Source organism: Ambystoma mexicanum, chromosome 11 (assembly GCF_040938575.1).
Source record: "Ambystoma mexicanum isolate Mex_15411 chromosome 11, UKY_AmexF1_1, whole genome shotgun sequence".
NCBI lineage: Eukaryota > Metazoa > Chordata > Amphibia > Caudata > Ambystomatidae > Ambystoma > Ambystoma mexicanum.
This window is the reverse complement of record NC_090934.1, coordinates 1,276,366,894-1,276,391,000: the sequence shown is the minus strand read 5'-3', so window position 1 is coordinate 1,276,391,000 and position 24,107 is coordinate 1,276,366,894. Positions and strand designations below refer to the sequence as shown.

The 24,107-nt window shown below is 50.5% G+C and overlaps 1 protein-coding gene across 2 annotated transcripts in view; it reads left to right on the top strand.

The window, feature by feature from the left end:
- Window positions 1–24,107, top strand: part of ZNF592 (zinc finger protein 592) — an 887,418-nt gene that overhangs the window by 383,722 nt on the left and 479,589 nt on the right. For both annotated transcript variants that reach the window (XM_069624753.1, XM_069624752.1), the window contains 2 exons: window positions 932–1,110; window positions 13,581–13,757. In XM_069624753.1, coding sequence (XP_069480854.1) covers window positions 932–1,110; window positions 13,581–13,757 — 356 coding nt within the window. The remainder of the gene's footprint in view (window positions 1–931; window positions 1,111–13,580; window positions 13,758–24,107) is intronic.

Sequence of the window (24,107 nt, the reverse complement as noted above, 5' to 3'; positions counted from 1 at the left end):
CTTCTCATTTAAGGCCAACAGAAAACCCTTGGGGAATTCGTAGGGGGGGTGTCATGCTAACACACTTGATTTCCTCTGAGCTGCTAAAGTCGTCTGATAAAGCTAGGGATGGACGGGTGGAGTCTTCAAATACATCTTTCAGGACCACTTCACATAGTGTGTGGTGGTCCCTGACCCACCTCAGTGGGCTCTCCAATCCATTCCTCAAGTCTAAGATGAGTCTTTGACACATGCTATGCAGCACATAAAACAGATGTTTAGACTAGATATTAGATGACAAATCAACACCTTCACATATACAGTGGATGTTTCTTTTCTTTGTATTTGCCTGGCAGCAAGTGATTATAGATGGAATTTTGCAAACACTATCTGACTGTCGCAGGGTCCTATGATTCTAACCACAATATGATCTTAGCTCAGTTCTGGCAGTACGTGGAGAAATGTTTTCAAACTTGAGTACATGTATGAATTTATCATTACAGATATATTGTAGATCCAATGTCACAGATTATTACACCATGTCAGTGCAATAGTGAATACTTTCCCCACACCTGGTTTGTCAACTGTGCCTGTTAATTGTTTTCCTGCAAACAGGGAATTCCATAATTTTGTAATCATTGGGAGGTCTGTGCATGTGGAAGCCATCTTTGAATTTTAGCCTTTATCAGAGGTTGTTCGGTCCACACCCTCAGATCACTAATCCACGTTCAAGAAATACATTATTATCTTATCTATTTCTGTAACAGATATTGCTGCGTCTTTGATTGAAGCTGAGTCCCATAGTGAAAATGATGATGTAGGAAGGAGGGTGTATATGAACACGTGTGTCGATTTTAGGGTCTAATTGCAATTGACTACTTCAGTTGGACCTAGGAGTTTGTATTATAATTCTCAACAAAGGATGTTTACTTTATTCTTTTTTCCTCTGCAGACTTGCCAAGTTTGTCAAATGATGCTTCCCAACAAGTGCAGTTATGCAGCTCACCAGAGGATACATGCCCATAAATCTCCATATTGCTGCCCAGAGTGTGGAGCTTTATGTCGTTCTGCATATTTCCAAACCCATGTGAAAGAGAATTGCCTACATTATTCCCGCAAAGTTGGGTTCAGGTTGGTTCTGTCTCAAATCTAAGTCATTTACAAGAGAAAATCCACATAAAGCAAGTCATCCTTAATGAATAATGCATGTAAAGCAGCATGCATTTTCAAAAAATATATCACAGTAGTGAGGACTAGGATTGCATTTAAATTTTAGAAATGTGTTGTATCCCATCACTTTTTAAAAAATGGGGGTGTCCTACCAGCAGCCATATCTGCTGGATGAATAATGTAGCTGTCTTGGCACTATGTATTCCTTGTGCATGTTAAAACAGATTTTAAACGGTTCATCACGGATCTTTCATCTCTTGCTAAGGACTGCATAATCATTTGTTTATGACTAGAGCACAGCAGTGGAAGCTGGGCTATCACTTGCTTTGAATGCAGAGTGCAGAGCCTGTTAGTTCTAGCATGCTTACCCTTGTTTCTTTTTTTTTTAAAACTTTTATTTATTTGGCTTGGCAACACAAGAACAGGTGGTGAGTAGTATACAAGGCAAATACAATCAGAGCAGTGCAAATAATACAGACATATAATGCAGAATCAAAACCAGTATAAACAACATCAGAGGTGTGCAAGGGTGGGCATGGGGCAGAGGGGGAGCTGTTCAGGAGGCGGAAGGGGAATGGTAGGGGGAGAGGGCTGGAGATGAAGTGTCTGAAACAGTGTCGGTGGGAGACATATATGACCAAAACTTTGACCAAACGTCTCTGGGCCTTGAGTGGGTTGGCTGTTGTACGGCCCAGGATTCTTCAGTATCTGAGGCCCATGTAACCGCCCTGAGCCATTGTGCGTGGGTAGGTGTGGTAGGCCAAAGCCAGCAGAGTAATATGGAGCGTACTGCGAGTAGCATGCAAAGACCAGCTACTTTTTTGGAGTCTCGGTGGAGTTCAGGGAGTTCATGGAAGGGACATCTCATAGGGGATGGAGTGATAGGGACTTCGAGCATATCCGACATGGTTAAGCATACTGCGCTCCAGAATTGGGCGAGGCGCGAGCAGGACCAGATCATGTGGATATAGCCAGCATTTTCGGAGCCACGCCTAGGGCAGCCAGGGAACAGGTCGTTCGAAATATGGTGCAGTCTATTCGGGGTGTAGTGGTATCTATGAAGAACCTTGAATTGGATCAACTTGAATCAGGAATTGTAGGATACCCCATGAATGCGAGCACACATTTGGGCCCATAGCTCGTCCGTCATCTCCAGCCCAAGGTCGTTCTCCCAAGCTTGTCTCAATTTAGTGAGTGGCGGGACAGCTCTGGACTGCAATAGAGTATAGAGTCTGGAAACTTTGCCCCTCATGGGAATGGGGGAAGTTAACTCCGTGACTATGAGCTTGTCTGGTGGTATTGCTGGGAAGCTAGGGTATTTGTGTTTAAAGGTTCTCCGGAGGGATGAGTACTGGAGCCAGACGGATGGTCTCCGCCTAAGGGACAATGGGAGGACAGTCCACGAAATTGCCTTGTGCAAAGACATCGCAGAGTAGCTCAAAGCCAGCCTCTGCCCATCAGCGAACAATAAGGAGAGGTACGTGTGGGACCCCCGGGAGGAAGTTCCAGAGTGGTAGGTTGCCATGAAATGGGTGGGAGATTCTAGTAGCTTCCAAGTTTTTGAGATGGCCAAAGACGTACAGGCCACTGGGTCGAGTGACTCCGATACCATCAGTGTGGGTGTGACAATCCGGGAACGGTCATCACGGTCACTGACCGGTAGCCTCTCGAGTCTGACATGGGGTGGGAGATCTGATGCGTTGAACCAGTATGATGTGTTTTGGAGTTGTGCTACTAGCCAGTACTTGAGGAAATCGGGTGCACCGAAGCCGCCAACCTCCCTTGGGGTTTGTTTGTTTGTTTTATTATTTGTATTGCGCACCAGACCCAAGGGTATTCGGGCACGAAGCCAAAAAGAGGGTTGTTCAACTTAGGTTACAGGTTACATATTAAACATGGAGGTACAGCTACAGTTACAAGGCTTTAGACATGTTTAGTCAAAGAATCGCAGATGTATATACAGTAAATTTACAAGAATGCACGTGTGACATATAAATAAAGCAAAACAGATATACAAAATATACATAAGATCCTAGGTGTCAGCGGGGGAAGGTTAGGCATCATGTTCTTTTAGCCATTGAGTCAGATTGGATCGGAATTGCCGGTAGGGGAGATCTTCCCTTAGAGCAGGGGGAAGAGAGTTCCAATACTGTGCTGCTTTAACAGCGAAACTGCTCCCACCAGATCTGGTGAGTTTAAATCTGGGTACTAACAAGGGGTTGGAGTTAGCTTTTCTTAGGGGGTGAGAGGCTGTTTGACTGGTGAATCTGGCTATAAGGTATTGCGGGGCTGCGTGGTTAAGACATTTGTGTGTAAGAGATGCTGTTTTAAGGAGGATTTTGTCTTTTGTGGAGAGCCAGTTAGTGGATCTCCTAAGGTCTGATATATGAGCGTTTTTAGGGAAGTTTAGGGCAGCTCTCAGGGCATTGTTTTGAAGTGTCTGTATTTTGGCTGTGATGTATTTGTTGCTACCTATGTAGAGGGTGTTGCAGTAATCTAGCTTCGACAGGATTAGTGCCCTTTCTAGGGTGACGCAGTTATTAGGTGAGAGAAAAGGCGTAGCTGCTCTAATTAACTTGCAGGTGTCGCAAGTGGCTGAGGCCATGGCACTCACTTGTTTACCAAAGGTAAGCGTGGAGTCTATGTAGAAGCCAAGTGTTTTGACTACTTTGGCCACAGTAATGACATTGTTGTCAATTATGAAGGAGTCATAATTGGGGGCTAGTTTTTTTGATGTTGGAGGGGGTGCCTAGAATGAGGAGTTCATTTTTGTCATCATTCAGGAATAGTCCGTGAGATGGCATCCATTCGTGGATGATGAGATAGATTCTATTCACAAAGGCCAAATCCTTTTCATAATCTCCCGTCGACGGGATGAGGATCTGTGTATCATCTGCATAGTTAGTGTAGGTGATACCTAGACCGTCAAGATCATCGAAAAGGGGCTTTGTGAAAATATTGGAAAGGGTAGGAGGTACACATGATCCTTGGAGTACGCCGCATTAAATGGGTGCAGGGTCTGCAGCTGCTAGGGGAGAGAAAACTCGCATTGTCCTGTTATTTAGGAAGGACTGGATCCATGCGACTGCTTCATGGGAAAAGCAGGCTGCCGTGACCAGGTGTTTGCAGAGTATTCCATGGTCAACCAGATCGAATGTGGCAGAGAGGTCAAGGAGTAGTAGGAGTGAAGTCATGCCTTTATCTCTTAGTGTGTCTATTTGTGCTTTAAGGTCTAGGAGTGCAGTCTCCGTACCATGCTGTAGTCTGAAGCCAGACTGTCGAACTCCTAGGAGGTGGTTTAGTTCCAGGTGGTGCTGAATTTGTAGGTAGGCTACTTTATCTAAGATGTTCAGTAGGAACGGCACAGTGGTTATGGGGCAGTAGTTGGTTTGGATGGAGGGGTCCAGAGTTTGTTTTTTGAGGAGAGGGAGGACCCAGGATTGTTTTAGGTTACTAGGTATGGTACCTGATGTGAAAGAGGCGTTTATGAGTTTAGTAATGAAGGGTGAGAGTTCACGGGCGGCATATTTTATGATTTGGGCAGGGCATGGGTCACCCTGGCAGTTGGAGGGTTTAAGAGTGAGGATGACTTTCTCGACTTCTTTAGTGGAGACTTTGCGAAAGTAGAAGGGAGGGATGTCCAATGTGGGTGGTGGAGGAGTGGATTTTAGAGTTGGTAATGAGTTAGTAGTCGCCGTGGATAGGGTGCCTATGTTGACAGTATTTGGGACAGTTATGGAAGCTTTTTTGTTATTAATCTTAGTTTGTAGCATTGTAATCTTATTGGCAAGGGCATTTTGTATACCTGTGCACCAGTTCTTGTCCTTAAGGCAGAAATCGGGGGCTTGGATGGGGGATTCTACTTCCTTTAGGATGGCAAACAATTCTTTGGTGTTGGATTTGGCTTGAGTGATCCGGGTGTTGTAGGATGTTTGTTTCGCAAGGATGATTTCTTTTTTGTAGAGAGTAGCTAATTTCTTCAGGCTATTTTTATTGATGTCTGAGGGGTCCGATCTCCAAGTTTTTTCACTTAGGCGTTTCCTTTGTCAGATGTCTTTCAGTAGGGGTGTAAGCCAGGTATTTAGGTGTTGGCGGGGTTTGCTCTTCCTAATTTTCAGTGGTGCAATGGCGTCCAGAGAGGCAAGCATCATTTCATTGTATTATTCTACCATGGAGGCAGGGTCAGACTGATCTGAGATGGAGTTTAAGGTGTGGAGAATGAGGGGGATAAGATTTTCAGGTGTAATATTTTTTTTTTTTTCTGCTAGGTGCGGTGGGAGCTAGGATGCTGTTGTTCATGGGTGTGGTGGCTTCTAGGGTGAAGGATACCATGTGGTGGTCAGCCCATAACTGAGGCATTATGGAAGTGATAGTAGTTGGACAATTATGTTCAGCAATCCAATCGAGGGTCCTTCCTTTGATATGTGTGGGATGTGTAATCTTTTGATTAAATCCTAGTTCCTCAAGGGTGCTGTTAATTTTATAGGGCATTGGGGTCACGTGGGTCATTGAATCCGAGATTGAAGTCGCCAAGGATGAGGCATTGAGTAGAGTTTTTTAAGTTGTCAGATAATAGGTTCATGAAGTCTTCCTCAAAGGAACCTAGGGGGCCTGGCGGTCGGTAGATCAGATGGATGGTGAAGGTTTTACTGTTGGCAATGATAAGTTTAGCTGTGAGGGATTCACAGGAGTTGGTATTATGGGGTGAGGAGAGTCTTAGGGCTAGATTATTTTTGACAATTATAGCAAGGCCACCGCCTCTAGACGTGATGCGATCCATGCTTATAAGAGTGTACTTATCTGGGATGGCTAGCATGATGGCTGGTCCTGCTGCAGGATGGAGCCAGGATTCCGTGATGGCCAGGAGATCTAAGTTCTCGTTTTGGATAATGTCCGCTATTTCGGTGGCATGGGCTACCATGGAACGGGCGTTTATTAAGGCACCTTTTATTCCAGGTATGTTAGCTGGGGCAGAGAGTGGTTGGACTTTGTGTTGGCATTTTGGGGGGGAGGTGGATTCTCTAAAGATTTGGCTGTTGAGTTGTAGTCGGTGTTGGCCAATGTTATCTATGTGTGAAGGAGTGTTGGTGGTACGTATGGGGTGCCTATTGTGGTTGGAGGCGGATTGGGCATTAGATAGAGGGTCATAAATTCTTGGGAGTCTGGCGCGGAGTCTTAGGTTTCGCTGTTGGAGGCTGCAAGGTTTAGTGGCCATATTGGCTTGCTCCAGGGGTACACTACTGTGAGGTAGCTGGTTCTGTGGATGGGATAAAGTCATGTTGTGAAGGGTGGTCAAATAGAGGATAGTTCTGTGTAGAATAGTGGTATATACATAGTAAACCTGTGTAGGTGGCTTGGAATGCTGGCAACCTAAACTTTGATCGTACAGGCAAAGCTAGCTGAGCACTGTCTGATAGCTGTAGGGCATGTACAGGCAGCCTAAGTGCCGATTTACTAAAACAGGCAAAAATTGGTGGGTTGGTGGCTAGTGGATAGATGCAGGCAACCTAAAGGCAGATTGCTAAAGCAGGCAACCTAAATACGAGTTTACTAAAACAGGCAAGAATGGGTAGGCTGGAGGCTAACGGACAGATACAGGCAACCTAAATGCAACTTTACTAAAGCAAACCTAAATGCGAATTTGCTTAGAACAGACAAGAAATGGTGGGCTGGTGGCTAGTGGACAGATACAGGCAACCTAAATGCAATTTTACTAAAGCAAACCTAAATACGAATTTGCTAAGAACAGGCAAGAGTGGGTGGGCTAGTGGACAGATACAGGCAGGCTAGAAGCAAATTACTAAAACAGGCAACCTAGATACAAATTTACTAATACAGGCGAGAATAGCTGAGCATTGGCTGGCAGTTAATAGACATTTGTAGTCAGCTGGCCAAGGTTTTGAGTTTGAGCCGGACCGCACCTGAGTGCCAAAGGAAAGTGTTGAGGATACGAGTCAACGCCTGGAAGAACCTGCTGCCCGGCCACAGGGGGATGTTGGTGAATCTGTATAGAAGCTGGGGTAGTACCACCACCTTCAGCACCCCTACCCTGCCCGCAAGAGAGATCAGGAGTTTGCCCCAACCCAGTGACTTTGTTGTGAGGCTTGTAAGGTATTTTTGATAGTTCTCCTCGAGCACACGTTCGAAGTGACGAGACACCACTATACCTAGGTAGGTGAAGTTTGATTGGGCCCAAGGGAATCCTAGGGTGTCGGGAGGGGGGTGTGTGCAGGCAGTGAGCGGGAACAGGGTGGATTTAGAACACTTCACTTTGAGGCCGGAGATGCGCCCGAAAAGGATGGTGTCTTCCAATATCAGTGCCAGGTTAGTATCGGGAGAACAAATGAAAAGAAGGGCATCATCCGCATATAGGGACACTATGTCTGATTGACCAGCAGTACGTAGGCCCCTGTGTGCATGGGATTGACGAAGCATGTCTGTGAATGGCTCCAATGCAATGGCAAAGACCAGGGGGGAGAAGGGACAGCCCTGTCTTGTTCCCCTAGCTATTGGAAAAAGGGGGGAACACCGATCTTCGGTACGGACCCTATCTACTGGACTGGAATACAGCAGTTTGACCCAGGAGAGGAAGCAGGGGCCGAATTTGCATTTTTCAAGTACCCGCCAGAGATATTTCCATGAGACAGAGTCAAAAGCTTTTTGCATATCAAGTGTCACGGCTACTTCGTGGATGCTTGGGTTAATTCTGCTTATAATGTTAAAGAGGCGTCTTAAGTTCAGGGAGGTGGAGCGTCCCGGGATAAATCCTGCTTGATCTGGATGGATAATATATGGCTTGTAGGGAAAAAGGCATAGGGCTAAAAGTTAGGCATAGAGTTTGACATCACTGTTAAGTGAGAGTGGGCGGTGGGAGCTGCAATGTGTGGGGGGTTTATCGGGTTTCAGCAAGACGGTTATCGTGGCTTCACGGAGCGAGGGGGGGAGCCGGCCCGCCCCTACCGATTCCTCCCAAAGGGCCATCAAGTGAGGAAGGAGGAGAGATTTAAAGTGTTTGTAAAATTCAACGGGGATGCCGTCGGAGCCAGGGGATTTGCCTGATGAGAGTGAGTCAATGGCGTTCGAGAGTTCCTCGAAGGGTGAATGGGTTCTCGAGGGAGCTCAGGGGAGAGGGCCGTGAGGGGGAGATTATCAAGGTAGGAATCAATTTCCGCTAACGAAGGAGTGGAATTTGCAGTTGATTTCTTGTGGTGTCGTGGCCAGGGAGCCATCGGGTCTCTCCACTCCGGGGATGGGGGGGTACTGAACTCTCGGCGGAGAAGTCTGGCCAGAAGGCGGTCTGGGCGCTCGCCCTCACCGTACTTCCTCGCAAGGCCTGGGCTGTCCAGAAACCTAAGCTCACGGTCCGCTAAAGAGCGGAATGTGTCGAGCTCCACACCGATTGATGCTAGGAGTTCCGGAGTTTGGTGAAGCGAGCATTGGGCCTCGAGTGTGGACAGCGCGGCTTCACTTTCAGCGATTCCCCTGTTTTAAGGATGCTGTTTTCCTTGGACAGAGCAATACCTCTAATGTATGCTTTAAAAGATTCCCAGAGGGTGGCCTGCGAAGATACTGTATTAGTGTTAATTTCGAAAAACTCCTCAATGGCAGTCTCAAGCTCGGAACTAAAGATAGGGTCGAGGAGAGAGTGGGGTTTCATTCTCCAGTGTCTGACCCGGTCGCGATCTGGGCCCCAACTGAGGGTAATGGTCACTGGTGAATGGTCAGAGAGGGTTCTGGGAAGGATCGTGAGGCTGGACACATTCCTTATAAGTATATCAGACACCAGCCATCTATCGATTCGAGATTACGAGTCGTGTACCGAGGAATAGAAGGAGTAGGAACGGGAGATGGGGTAAAGGAGTCGCCATGCATCCACCAAAGAAAGACGGGGAAGAGATGACAATGTGGTGTAGGCTGCTCTGGAAAGTTGGCGTGGTCTGGAGCCGGATCTGTCTAGGTCTTCATCGAATATTGTGTTAAAATCACCTCCCCAAAGGATTGGTATTAGCGGAAAACTGTCAAGGAGGGACGTGAGAAGCAAGTAAAACTCTGGGTCGTCGATGTTGGGGCCATAAATATTTAACAGTACCACCTCGTTATTCTGCAGGATACCATGGAGTAGCACGTATCTGCCCTGGGGGTCAATCTGTGTGGATATGGAAGTGAATTTAAGGCTCCTGTGAATCAGGGTCATGACCCCATGGCTCTGGGTGGAGTAGTTAGTGAAGTACCTTTGAGGGCCCCATGTTTTGGCAAACTTTTCGCAGTGCTCAGTGCAGGCGTGCATTTCTTGCAGAAACAGAATTTGGGCCCCATGTCGTTCGGCCTGAAGCTGTAATTGTCTCAATTTTTTATAGTTTCCCAGGCCTCACACATTCCAACTCATGAGTGTTAAGTTGTCCTCAATCAACAGATCAGAGATATTTAGCAGTAATTACAGGATAACAACGCAGTGATCCCCAAGGTCTGTGCACTGTCTGCTCAGTCTTCTAACAACAATGGGACAATGTTGCCCCATGCTCCACCTTCCTCATGGATACCAAGCCTTTTTTAACGTACAACCCAACATTTCCCACCCCCCTCTCACATCCCTCCCCCAAACAGAGGAATGGTGACCCCAAACCCAAACAACCAAATCCAAACCAGTGGCATCAACGCCGGAGGGGGGGCCTGTGAACTGGCCTGGCGGTAATGCTCCGAACCGTGAGGCACATGAAGGATAAACATGGTGCCTAGTAGTGACCTCATGCACAACCCGGGCAGGACCCTTTGAGGGCGGGGAAGGCACGGTCGAACAAAGGGAAGGCAATATTCACAAGGTTGGGAAGCAGAGCCTCCCTAGTAATCACATAAGGCATGTAACTGGATTCAACAACATACGGTAAAGGAACTCTATAGTAGTGGATGGGCGCCATAGAGGAGAGTTAGGCCACATGTTAATTTGTTAGTTGCGCATTTCAAGACCCAAAGGGTGCCCCAGGCTGTATGTGATCAGCCGAGGTGTATAGTAGTGACGAATGGGTGAATCGGAGAAAAGGAATGGGGGTCAACCGGGAAAGTGTTCATTGATAAACCTAGAAGCCTCCTCCAGGATTGTGAAAGTACACTTGGTTGGAGTGTTCAATTCTCAGCTTGGCGGGGTATAACATAGAGTATTTGACCTCTAGGTCCCGTAGTCTTCTCTTCACCGCTAGAAACGTTTTAGGCTCCCATGGAACTGCCACCGAAAAGTCCAGATATAAGTGTATCCTGGCGGCCCCCAACAGGAGTTCACCCTTTGCTCTTGCTGCCCTAAGGAGGGCATCTCGATCGCGGAAATTCAGTAATCTGGCTATGATCGGTCGGGTGGGGGGCGCCAGGCCTGGGTTTCGCAGTAAGGTCTCGGTGGGCTCTCTCGATCGCGAACTGTGGGGAGAGCTTTGGGGAATCAAGAAGTGTGAGTAAAGTGCGCTCGGCGTAGTCCTCCATAGGTTCCCGTATACCATCTTTGGGTATTCCGATAATGCAGAGGTTGCTGCGCCTCGAGCGCGACTCGAGGTCCTCATTCTTCTCAACCTCCGTGACATGGGTAGAGAGTGCAGAGATCTCTGCCCTGAGGGAGCCCAAATGATCCTCGGTGGTACTCACTCGTGTCTCGATCTCAGCCACCCGGCCGTCCGTCCTCTCCATGTGAGCCTTGATGGAGGATATGGTGCCGTTCATGTTGTCCAGTTTACTGTGAAGCGTAGTGAACCCCTCCCAAATGAATTCCATAATTTGTTGAGATTCAGGGGGGTCTGAGGTCGATGGGCTGGACGATTCCTGTTCAGGAGGCTCTGACACCACCCCCGACAGGGCCTTTGTGAACATATTAATCGAGCTCTGTTTCTTTCCCGTTCCCTTAGTCATGGCGCCAGAAGGACAGCAGGCCCAGAGGCCCAGGAGGGGCACAGATGAGCCGAACCAAGTCGAGAAAGAAGGGGGGGTCGCCGGAGGGGGTCGGTTGAGCTGTTTGGGTTGTCCAGGAGTTCCAGGGGCTCACAGAGTTGAAACGTAGAGGAGTTAGGTAGTTAAATGTGCGTTTGTAGACTTGTGGTAGACTACCTGCTAATGGAACCGGGGAGAACCACCCGGGCCAGCAACGATGTGCGCACTCTGAGTCGACCGAGGTGAAACTACTAGTATGAAATTATCTTAGTGCGACCCTGAGCAGACCGGGAGCCGGCGGGTCAAGTGCTGCATCAGTGTTGAGAAGAGCAGTATCTGTGTGCTCCGGTGTAGTGTGGAGGGTTGGGAGGTTCACCTCATTCGCCAAAAAATGGGATGGTGGAGTACCGCAGTGCAGGGATTGCCGGTGAACAAGAGTCAGGCAGGGACCTGGGATCGGGCAGCAGAGATGTAGCCCGGGCAGGGGCCCCTGGGTCTCAAGGGGCCTAGCCGCAGCAGAGGGTTCAACCGCCACGCAGCCTGGTAGAAGGGTCCGGCTCCGCAGCCATCCAAGCGAGGACCGCAGGGGATCAGTATCTCCTGAAGGTTTGCGTGTGCTGAGGGTACGGCCAGCGTGAGTCTGTAGAGGGGCCTCCACCCGAATGCCCCAAGGAGGCTATTAAGGAGCTGGCTGGGGGGAGGCTCCAGTCTGGCGAACCAGTGGTAGGCCCGGTATGTCAAAGCCTCAAGGCGCGTGGAGCGTGCAGACAACCGCCAGAGGGGACCATGCCACCGTGGCCACGAGCACCAGGATGTGTTGGGGGGCGAGGGCCCCAGCCCCCAGGAGCGTGGAAAATAGGCACAGTCTCAGCGCCAGCCGCTTTAATTGGCAATGAGGGGGGGTACAGGCCCGGCAGGGGTCTCAGGGCGGGAAGCAGTCCAGGGAGGAACAAGCGGCGTCAGGGCCGGGCCGACTGCACAGGCAGGGAGTCCCAAAACTCACTGCAAATGTCCAGAGATGGGAGCACCCCCGGGCCTGCTCTGGGGTCGGGCAGTCATGCAGCAGGGCCCCAGGCCCCCGGGTGTCGGCACGCCGCCCGGGGGGGCAGCGGAGCGGAGCACTCTCTGTGGCAGGGGACCTCCAGGTCCAGGCAGGCATCTATGCTCCTCGGGCACAGGGCTCCGGTATGCTGCCCAGGAGGAGCAGCAGAGCGGGGCTCTTTGCAGTCCAAAGGACCTCCTGGTCCAGGTGGGCGTCGGGGCTCACGAGGCGCCGAGGCAGCAGATTGCTGCTCAGGAGAGGCAGCTGAGCGGGTGCTCAGCGCTGCAATGGACCACCAGGTCCCAGCAGGTAAACCGGTCCAACGGGGACCGGACAACAGAGAGCTGCCCGGAAGGAACCGCGGAGCGCCGCATACAGCTGTGATGGACCACCAGGTCCGGGAAAGCGGCAGGCTCCTCCGCCCAGGCCGTCGCGGGTTGCAGGTGGACGGTGGGAATAGAGGAGAGTGTAGCGCGGCCTCAGCGCCCCACCCCCGCCGCAGGCCCCAAATCCGAGGCACTCGAAGACGAGCCGCGCCAGAGCGGTGAGACGGGGCCACGCAGCCTCAGCACCCGTCCACCTCCAACACGGCAGATCTCCACATCAGAACCGACCCGGGGCACAGGATTGTGACAGTGTCCGCCCGGGTCTAGCAGAGGTCTGCTCACACGGTTAATGCAGGGTTGGAAGGCACACCAACGCAGATATTGCAGACGAGAGGGGCCTCGTAGCACGGAGCTCCAATTCAGGCAGCCATCTAGCGCAACAGCGCCCCCCTACCCTTGTTTCTAACAGAATTTTCTGGTATGGGTTGGGTGGCAGTTGGTTGCTTGCGCAGGATTACCCTTGCATGGAATGTAAAGAACTTAGGCAAACAGACCATTTATGGGCTCTTAGGGTGGGGATGCAAGCTGATTTCTGAAACCATACAAATTGTAGGACACTGATTTGGAATATAAGCATTGAACTCTGTGTGTGAAGATGTTTCGGACATCATTACTGGCAGCTAGCTTATGTAAAGTTGAGGTGTGAGCTTTATTTATAAACGTGTGTTCTTACATGTGGAGCTTCATGACAAATTCCTCCGACTTCAAAGTGCTGTAATAACAGATGTTAATATTTCCACATTTAATGGTACTCTATCCACCGACCTCGAAAGGGTTAAAGGATGTGGTTGTCCTTCGTGGGGTTGCAATTTGCCAAGATCAGACGGCCCCCATATCAGGGACCTGTCAAAGAAGCATTAGTTGTAGGCAATGTAGCGCTCAGAGAGGTCATGGGCCCAGCATCATATGTTTCCCCTTTAGACGCAAGTGTAAAAAGAGCAGACATTATTGTACGCATTGTTGCGGTAGTGCTGAAGGCAAACCCGACTTGCCCATAGCCTCAGAGGGTTAACATAGTCACACCTTTTCTGTTTTGTAATCACAACCTTCTGATTTATTTTGATCAATTTCTATGCAAATCTCTTCTTTATTTGCAGGTGTATTCATTGTAGCGTTGTCTTCATGACATTGGGGATGCTGAAAGACCACATTCAGGAAAAACACTGTGAAGTCTTCCACAAGTGTTACTATTGTCCAATGGCCTTCAAGTCCACAGAACATACTGCTACACATATGACCGCCCAGCACCCAACACTGCCTCCTAAAACAGCCCAGTAAGCACACCATTTTATTTTATTTAGTGTATAAGATGTATTGAAACATATATAAAGGTTTGAATGCTGCTGATCCTGCAAGTCACAAATTATTTTGTTCTGTCTAAAGAAAAGTAAACATTTGAAGATTAATGTTCCTTGCATGTTCGTTTGTGAGTTTGTTTGTGATCCCCTAATGTTCGTGGATCCCTTAATTGGCAGGATAATTCAGGGTCAGGCGAGAAAATGGAAAGAGTTCACCCTTCTATTGCTACAAAATATATTTTTTTAAATATAGGTCTTATCATTATTTTGTCTTCTTTGTTTGTGATTTTGTTGTTCTCCAGCATGGGGTCTGGCATGGATTCACATGCTCATGAATATTCCCCGTCGTCAGGCTGGGAATCCTCGGTAAAGAAAAAACCAGTATCAGTTTCGTTTCTGATCTGTCTTTCGTAGTAGTAACCAATCACTGGTCTCTGCGTCATACTGACCACAGCCAATGACTGCCCTCTACCTAAGCACCGCCTCTGGCAGCCATCTTCAGATTTTTACCGCACGTTCATGTGTTGGGATCCTCGTGCTATTGCTCTCGAGCGTTAGTGCTATTTTTTTCACGTTTTTTCTCAAAAACTTTGTTTTTTCGGTCAAAAGAGCCTCAAGCTCCACCGACACTCCATCCGATCAACGGGGACCCGTGTCGGATTCGTCTGCGCCCCTCAAGGGTGAAGATTTCGTCGAGCTACGCTTTTGGAGGACTCCAGAAGTTTCTCAGGCCCGGTCATGGCCCAGGAGAAGGGAAGCTCGACGCCCGGAAAGCTGTTCAGGGTCTGCCCTGGATGCCAGCTGCAGAACGTCTTCAAGGAGGACGAACACTCTTTTTGTCTTTACTGCCTACATGAGGACAAGACGCACGTGGAGAAGGACTGTGCGTTTTGCGGCAACATGTCGGAGCGGACCATGAAGGACTGCCATCAACGTCTCGCCAACTGGCTGGAAGGGAAGAGCCCGTCCGGCGAGAAGAAGAGGAAGAAATCCGAGCGGTCTTCTAAGACCTTTGAGGACGCCCCGGCGACGGGGGTCCAACATAAGGCCAAGCACCGCGAGTCCGCTGGCACCGGGAGCGCCGAACGGTCGGGCTCTACGGGCGCCAGGCTGGGCGCACCCTCCCCGGCACCATCAACCACGAGCCAACGCTCTGGGTCGGGTAAGAGGAAGGCCGAGCACCCGGCGTGGCTCCTGGAGAGGCCCGGTCGAGCTCGAAGGCGGAGGGGGAGCGAGGCACTGCCCCCCCCCCTCGAGGATAAGGCGGTGAGCGCACCTAAGGTGGTGAAGGCCTTAATCCATCTGGCCAAGCCCTCTATCGAGTCTGTCGCGGCGGCCCTGGCTCAGCCTGTGGAGGCTATGCTAGTGGTGGCGACCTCGGGGCTCAGAGTCTCCCTGCCACCGCGGAGGGAGTCCTCTTTTGTGCCCATCGATAGGACCCCTGTGAAATCCCCCGTGGGGAAGAAAAAGGGGGGGCAGGGCGTCGTCGTAGATTCGGCCTCAACCTCGGAGGAGGAGCTGGTCGAAGTCTTAAGCCACGGCCTCGGCGTGGAAGAAGACCGGCCCGTCGGGATGGATCCCGACGCAGGTGACGACGACATCGTCGAGGGTACCGACGGGGCCCCTGATCGCCCGTCGGATTACCCTCGGCCAGCGCCACGGGACAGCTCGGCGGCCATTTTGTTGGCTATACAGTCCTTATGCTCAGAGATAAGGACGAGACTACCGTTGCCGACGGAACCTCTCCCGTCGGGGGACCCAGAGCCGGGACCTTCTGGAGTTCCCCCTGCCAAGAAAAGAAGGATCCACCCTCCTCCTCCTTTTCAGCCATCGCGCCCCTTCCAGCCCTCCTCCCAGTCCACCCGAGGGGATGATACGGGTACTGACACGGCAGCAACGGGTACGGACGACGAGATATACGACGAGGATTTACCGTCGTCGCCTCCCACCAGGGCTTCTCCGCCCGACGAGATTGGATCGTTCCACTCCATGATCGCCAGGGCATCCGAGCTTTTCCAACTCTGCCCTGAGGAGAAGAAGAAGGAAGGTTTCCTTTATCAGCGGCGCGAGGCCAAGAGGAAGACGGTCCTCGCGGTGCCTCTATTGGACGACATTTGGGATGAGGGCCTCACCCTCCTCAAGAACCCATCCACGACGCCAGCTAGAAGAGACCGGTACGAGAAAAAGTACCGGGTCCCGGACACGGCCCCCCTGTGCCTTCGGGCGCAGCCTACCCCGGACTCCGTCGTCTCCGCGGCGGCCAGGAAAAAAGCGGGGGGGGTGCGGCCTCCACTTCGACTTCCCCACCGGACGGCGAGGGAAAGAAATTGGACGCTATGGGACGCAGAGTCATCTCGTCTGCAGCGACGACGATTAAAGCTGCCAACGCCTTGGCTATCGTGGCCCGATACGACAGGGAGCTCTGGTACAAACTGGCTCCCCTGCTGGACTTCTTGCCGGACGACAAGAGGGCAGAGGCCCTGGAGATCCTGCAGGAAGGTGAGGTGGCTTCGGACCACGCCATTACCGTTGCGACGGACATCGCCGACACTGGGTTCCGCCAGTTGGGCAACGGCGTTTGCCTTAGGCGGCGTGGATGGCTCAAGGCTACGGACTTCCGTCAAGACGTTCAGACCAGAGTCCTGGACATGCCCTTCGATGGGAACAACCTGTTTGGGAAAACAGTGGACGATTCCCTTCAGGCCATTAAAGCGGACACCGAGACGGCCCGGGCCCTTGGAGTTCTACAACAACGACGGACGCCCTTTCGGAGCAGCGGAGGCAAGGGCGCCTCCAAAGGTTCCGGCGGCGGTTTCTCCTCCTACCGTCAAGCGGCCCGCTCGTCGTCTCAGGAGGCCTACAGAGGACGAGGCAAATCTGGCGGACCCCACCGTCGTCGCCAAGGGCAAGGCGGCAAGGCCTCGTTGAAGCAGGATTGAACCGACCGTGGGGTCGGGCCCCCACCGAAGCACCCCGGTGGGAGGCCGGCTGGCGAGCTTCGTCAGCGTGTGGGAGTCCATCTCCACCGACCGTTGGGTGCTGTACGCCTTGGCCCGGGGCCACGCGCTCGAGTTTCAGAGAAAGTGTCCGCGCGTCCCCCCCGTGGCCAGGAAAGAACTTCACGTCCCTCAACTTCTCCTGGAGGTGAAGGCGATGCTCAAGAAGGGCGCCATCAAACCCGTCCCGAAGAGGCTTCGGGGCTCCGGAGTCTACTCGAGATACTTCCTCGTGAAGAAGAAGACGGGGGGATGGCGCCCCATCCTGGACCTGCGACGTCTGAACAAGTTCATCAAGGCGCAAACGTTCCGGATGGTCACCCTCCAGCACGTCCTGGGCCAGCTGGAGGAAGGAGACTTCCTGTCGTCGTTGGATTTGAAGGATGCCTACTTCCACATTCCCATCTTGAAGGGGCACCGAAAATTCCTCAGGTTTGTGGTCCAAGGGCGCCATTACCAGTTCAAAGCCCTTCCCTTCGGTCTACGGTCGGCACCCAGGGTGTTCACCAAGTGCCTCGCACCGGTGGCGGCTCAGCTGCGCCGCGAAGGGATCCACGTCTACCCCTACCTGGACGACTGGCTCATCCGAGCCAAGACAAGGGAGCTCGCCGTGGTTCACACGGCAAGGACCGTCCAACTTCTCACGGACCTGGGATTCTCTGTGAACTACGCCAAATCCCACCTGGTGCCCGCGCAAGACGCTCTGTTTCTGGGAGCGAGGCTCGACACAGTGTCCCTTCTGGCCTCCCCGTCGGAGGAGAGGACCAGGACCATCCTGGGCAAGGTGCAGCGGATGCTGGTGGCCGACGCGGCCAAGGTGAGGTCCATCAAGTCCCTCCTCGGAATGATGTCTTCCTGTATCTACCTCATTCCCATGTGCAGGCTCCGGATGCGCCCGTTGCAGGAGTTCCTGGACGCGCGCTGGATCCAAACGACGGGCAGCTTCGAGGAAAGGATCACACTCGACAAGAGTTTCCGACGAGCGATCCGGTGGTGGGGCACCCGCGCGCATCTGACGGCGGGCATGGACTTCCAGACCCCAGCCCACCAGGAGAGAGTGACCACGGATGCCTCCCTGGAAGGGTGGGGAGCGCACACCGAAAATCTGAACGCAAGAGGCCTTTGGCTCCCGACGGAGAAATCCCTACATATCAACGTCCTGGAGCTCCGTGCAGTGTTTTGGGCCCTCAGGTCCTTCCTTCCGTCCCTCAAGGGCAAGGTGGTGAGGATCTTCACCGACAACACCACCACCATGTTTTACAGGGGCGGAACCAGGTCCCCAGCACTGTCCAAGGAGGCGCAGGACCTGTGGCATTGGGCAGTTGCCCAAGGGATGTTTCTGGTGCCGTTTCATCTGGCAGGGATAAAAAACACCATCGCCGACTCACTCAGCAGGGAGCTGCGCTCGTGCCACGAGTGGGAACTACGGCAGGATCTAGTGGATCGCCTCTTCCGACGGTGGGGCACACCCTAGATCGACCTGTTCGCGACGGCGACGAACTCCAAGTGCCGGAGGTTCGCCAGCAGGTTTCCCCAGGCGAGGAGCATGGGCGATGCTTTCTCGTTCCCCTGGGAGGGCCTGTTCCTCTACGCGTTCCCTCCTCTGCCACTGCTAATCCGGCTCGTCAACCAGCTCAAGAGGTCACGGTGCAGGATGATCCTCGTCGCACCTGCGTGGCCGAGGCAGATATGGTTCCCGGACCTTCTGGATTTGTCAGCGTCCCCGCCAATCAAGCTGCCGGTGGACGCGGATCTGCTCTCCAGGGAAGGAGGCGCCATCCTCCACCACGACCCGAAATCGCTGAACTTGCAGGCCTGGCTCCTGCAGCGCTAGAGTTTGAAGGATACGACATACCGGCCGACTGCAGAGAGGTTCTTGCAAAGGCCAGGGCGTCCTCGACTCTTAAATGCTACGGACACAAATGGAAGAGGTTCTCTGTCTGGTGCCACGCACAGAAGATTAACCCTCTACGGATTACGGCTCCCCAAGTACTGCCGTACCTGCTGACGCTGGCCAAAGCTGGACTGGCACACGCGTCCATCAAGATTCATCTTGCTGCGATCTCCCGATACACCAGAACCACGGGGCGGACGTCCTTGTGGTCTCATCGTCTGGTGAAAGAGTTCATGAAGGGACTGTTCAGATCGTTCTCGCCGGTGAAGGCTCCGGCCCCGGCGTGGGAGCTCAACGTGGTGCTGACCAAGCTCATGGGACCTCCGTTCGAGCCTCTGCACTCGGCCCCGTTGAAGTTTCTGTCGTGGAAAACAGCGTTTCTTGTGGCCATCACCTCCGCACGACGGGTGGGAGAGATCCAGGCCCTTTCCTGCAAGGCCCCGTACTTGACTTTTCACGACACGAGGGTAGTGCTCAGGACGCACCCCTCCTTCATGCCCAAGGTACCGTCGGACTTCCACCTCAACAAACCCTTGGTGTTGCCTGTATTCTTCCCGTTGCCTTCGTCGCCGGCTGAGAGGACTTTGCACTCGCTGGATGTGGCTAGAGCGCTGAAGTTCTACGTGGACCGCACAAAGTGTTTTCGGAAGACGTCACAACTCTTTGTGAACTTTGGACCTGTCAATCAGGGGAAGGCTCTCTCGAAGGCTTCCATTTCCAGATGGCTCTCCGGCTGTATCATGTACTGTCATCGGTTGGCAAACCGACCTCTGCCTGGCCGTCCGAGAGCCCATTCCACCAGAGCGATCGCAGCTACCACGGCGTTCCTTTCTGGTGTGCCCCTGCTGGACATATGCAGGGCTGCTACGTGGAGGTCGACGCACACCTTCACGAAATTCTACTGCGTCGATCGGGATTCCAGGGAGGAGTCCAGGGTCGGCCAAGCAGTGCTGCGCAACCTGTTCGCCTGAGGTGAGCCTGGTGAGGAGGTAAGATGCTTAATGTTGAGTTTGATGTAATGCTTAATGTTGAGCCTTTGCCACCTCCCGTGGTTGTGCATGTGTGTACTGCTATGTATTCTTTATTCATGAGCATGTGAATCCATGCCAGACCCCATGCTGGAGAAGGAACAAGTTACTTACCTGTAACTGTTGTTCTCCAGCATGGGTCTGGCATGGATTCACATGCGAACCCTCCCGCCTACCCCTCTGCGGCTCTTCACTTGGTCATACTGCCACTTCACGTGCTTCCAAATCTGAAGATGGCTGCCAGAGGCGGTGCTTAGGTAGAGGGCAGTCATTGGCTGTGGTCAGTATGACGCAGAGACCAGTGATTGGTTACTACTACGAAAGACAGATCAGAAACGAAAATGATACTGGTTTTTTCTTTACCGAGGATTCCCAGCCTGACGACGGGGAATATTCATGAGCATGTGAATCCATGCCAGACCCATGCTGGAGAACAACAGTTACAGGTAGGTAACTTGTTCCATATTTCTGATGTGGGTAGCATTCGTTTTACACAAAATGTGACGCAATTCACCACATAAAACTGGGAATACATTAGGAAGAAGGACTAAGTCTGAACAAGACATTCTTTGTGACTCAAAACACATTACCTTTATTAATTTCTGCATGCCATGCCTAATTGCAGAGAGGGCATTTCTGCCATCTAAGATCAAGAATAAAGCTTTTTATCTGCTACCTTTGTAGAACCACAGATGCCAGATATTAGAATGTCATTATTCCGGATGAGAGAGTACCGTGAATAAGAGCAAAAAGTCCAGATGATGAAGCATACCAGCACCGTACCATCCACAATGCTTTATCTGTCCTTTTCCAATGTGTTATCCGGCGTTTTATCATTTGGAATGCTTCCATTAATGTAAATGTCAAGTGTCAGTTTAACAGAGCTTTTGGAATTATCAAGTGTAGATAAAGACTTTTGCTGTACACTATGCAACATTTTAAGTTATCTGTTCAAATGAATCTGCACATTCGTTCAATTAATCCAGTAAGCCTGTGAGACGTAGATATATTTGAATGACATTGGTATCCGCTACCTTAGTAGTTGTGTTAATATTCCCTTGAGTATATTATAGGGGTGCTGCTTGGGCAGTAATTGGTTATTGTGGACTTAGCACACCCAAAGCCCTTTGTTCCAGGCAATTAACTACCTGACTTTAGATAATGGAGCAATTTATTGTGTGGGTGGATTGGCAGCCAGTGAATGAACTTTGGTATTTTCAAGTATCAGAAAATTAGTTTTCACATGCTTATTAGCTGCATTTCAGTCATTTGGCAGCCTGTTGATGCTCCGGAATCGACTAACGAGAGTGGTCACCTGATTATATTGAGAAAGAAAGTGAGAAACGCACACACATGGAATCATAGACATTTGGCAGTAGGAGAGCAATATAGCATCATGAGAAAATTAGTGTTATTACAATCCCAGTGTGTGTTCCCTCTCCCCTCCCTACCTCTCTCTCTCTCTCTCTCTCTCTCTCTCTCTCTCTTTTTCTCTCTCTGTCTCCTCCTGACTCACACGAGGGAAGGGGTAGTTGAGTTGCAAGGATGCTTGCAATGCTAACTGTTTCACACCAGCTGAAGCAATGGGTTAAATGTCGTGCATGAAGGGGTCCAGAGATGATGCTCTGTGGCCTTGACAGGGTAAATAGATTAAGACTATGCAATAGGTTGGAAGCGTGGATGATCCACTTTGGGATTTCACATGCCTTGTTTTATTGTAACACGTGGGTTCAGCTACGCCTGCACGGTATACTAAGGTTATAACACATACTGGCGTGAAGCAACGGTTTGAGTTGCCAATGCATATGTATCGGAGCTCCCACATGTGCTGGCGGTGTCCAGAATATTTTTCACCTGTCTGGAATGTACCACCTTCCAATAATAGTACCCCAGAGTAACGCAAAGGTTATCAAAAATAGAGTGCACGAATTGCAAGTCAAAAAGGCTTTTATTTGCAAATACAGCCGGGAGAATCAGACAACTCCATAGAACTGAACTGAGGACCATCTCAACACACCCACTTGGGGCAGCAATATTTAAAGCAAGAAACCGCAAAATTTATATTTTCTACAAATGCAACATTAATTCTTAATCTTATATTTCATTGGCTATTCGTCATTGAGCCTCTAAAGAACACCATACATTAAGCAATATAATTGGAAGTTTCCTTTCTCGTGACCATCAAAATGCCATAGTCAGCACAAAATGCATAATTTTAATTGGTTGGCACTGTGATTAATCTGACGATGACCCTTCTCCCCTGGAGGGGAGGGGAGACCTTTCCCATGGGCCAGGGCGGTGCGTCCTCAGTGCAGTAGTCCTCCTCCGGGTGGTGCACCAAGGTAGGATCACATGGCGAAGTAATCCCCCTATGGGATTGGGGACAACCATCATGAGAAAATGCGGTATCAACCCGCTGTACCATATTCAACCCCTTCTACCACTCTAAATCCTCCTCCCCCCTCCATGTATTCATGGAGGGGGCAGGAGGATATATTTTATTGTCGGGTCAGTTAACCTAACCTATATGACAACACTGAGAAACTATAAAGTACAACATATCACACATGTCGCTTTAAGGCTGGTACTGTGATGAAGAAGATGGACGGGAGTTTAAAGATCTTTTTCAAGAAGCAAAGCGAGCGGTCTTGTTTCCAAAGGCCAGTAATTGGCCCAAATCAATACATCAATCTCACGCGGGAGTTCGAAGGGAGTTCAAGCTGAAGCACAGGAGAGATGCAAGAGTGAAAGAGCCGTCCTCCAATGAGGAATAGCGGGAACTGTGCAAGCAAGCAACTAGCCCAAGCCTGGGGAAGAGAGAACCCTAGTGTGTTCCATCTGGAGAGGCCTACTCTGGTGGTTGCCGGGTGAATTTTCTCTGCCTCCCAGAGCCCAGCAAAGTGCAGAAGAGACAGAACGCGCAGCTGGAAAAGGGCATCAGACTGCAGAACCGCTGCAAACTCCACTGGATGCCTGAAGGTTACCAGAATCTCCAAAAGTCACACAGTTGCCCGGAAAATGCTGGCACCTCAGAGAAGGAAGAAAACAGGTATGCAGGTTCCACAGGACCTTTAGAAATCCCGGGGAACAACAAGTTGAACTCAGAAGCTTGAAACAGAGGGTATGGGGCCCTGAAACAAATGAGAGACCGTTGTATACTTGACAGGAGAGTGAACCAAGCAGATAAAACGCAGCAGTGTTAGTCTAGGATCTGCACCCATATGAGAAGCCAAAGTTGAAAGCAAAATGGGTCTGGAACCCTGTAAGAGGAAAAGAGACTGCCTATTGGAGAACATTTGCTTGGCAGAAGAGTGAACCAAGCCATGTTAAGTAGTGTGAGTCTGTGACCCGCAACCCACATGAGAGGTTAAGGATAAGAGGTTGAAGAACCCTTGGACTTATAAAAGGAATCCTATGCTTGGTAGCAGAGCGTGCCAAGTTCGTAGGATACAAGAACTGTGATGCAAAGAAACAGTTCCTCGTGTACTACCGAGTGACTTAAGATGAGAAGAAATCTAGGGTAGAGGAGCACAACCCTAGTACTGGTATCTTGTATTCTGCAACATTATTTTGTATCATTTTTATTACCAGCAAAACTGGGAGCTTTTCTGTTGGTTGAAAACACAACCAACACTTTTTACTTTGAGAAGAGACCATCCTTGCACAGTTGTCATAGATAATTAGTGTTTGGGTCAGAAGTATGTTTTGAGACACCACAGTGACAGACTTTTTGGTTTCAGATTTCCTGACAATTTAATTAGTTTACTTTTAGATAGGTCAACCCCCTCTTAGTTTTAGGGATAGAGGGGCCTTTCTCCAACCCTCTTTTTATTAATAAAAGTCTATATCACAAACCATGCTACCATTTTGTCCAAACCTTACTTCTACACCCTTATAGCACTCTTCAAGGTGCAATAAAAAAAACTCTACCCTAATTTAAAGACGACACCTGAGACAGCTTGGGCTGTAGCATCCCATCGAGACGGACCAATCATATAATGAGTGGACATCAGCGAGGTCAAACCTTTGTTGCAACCCATGGAACACTACAATCCCTTCCTCTTAATTGGATCTCTTGGCCTCCCGCCCCTTGCACATGGTCACTCTGCGACACCCATCTCAATACATGTTGCCAACTCTGGACACAACCTTTTAGTTATCTTCTCACAATGAAAAAAAACTCACAATGAAAAAAAAATGTGTCTGAGGCCCTGCTTCTGGAAATTAATTTCTTCTATTTATTCATTTTACCGAGACACTTTTACCACTGCATTGAGTGCCTTTCTTCCAGTGGGGGCACTGTGCTTACAACCTAGTTCTTCCTTCTGGCAATGCTGCTGTCGGGGCCTTCTCGTGTATCTCGCTGTGGCCTTCCCAACCATTGTGTATTCATTTGTCTATCGTCTGG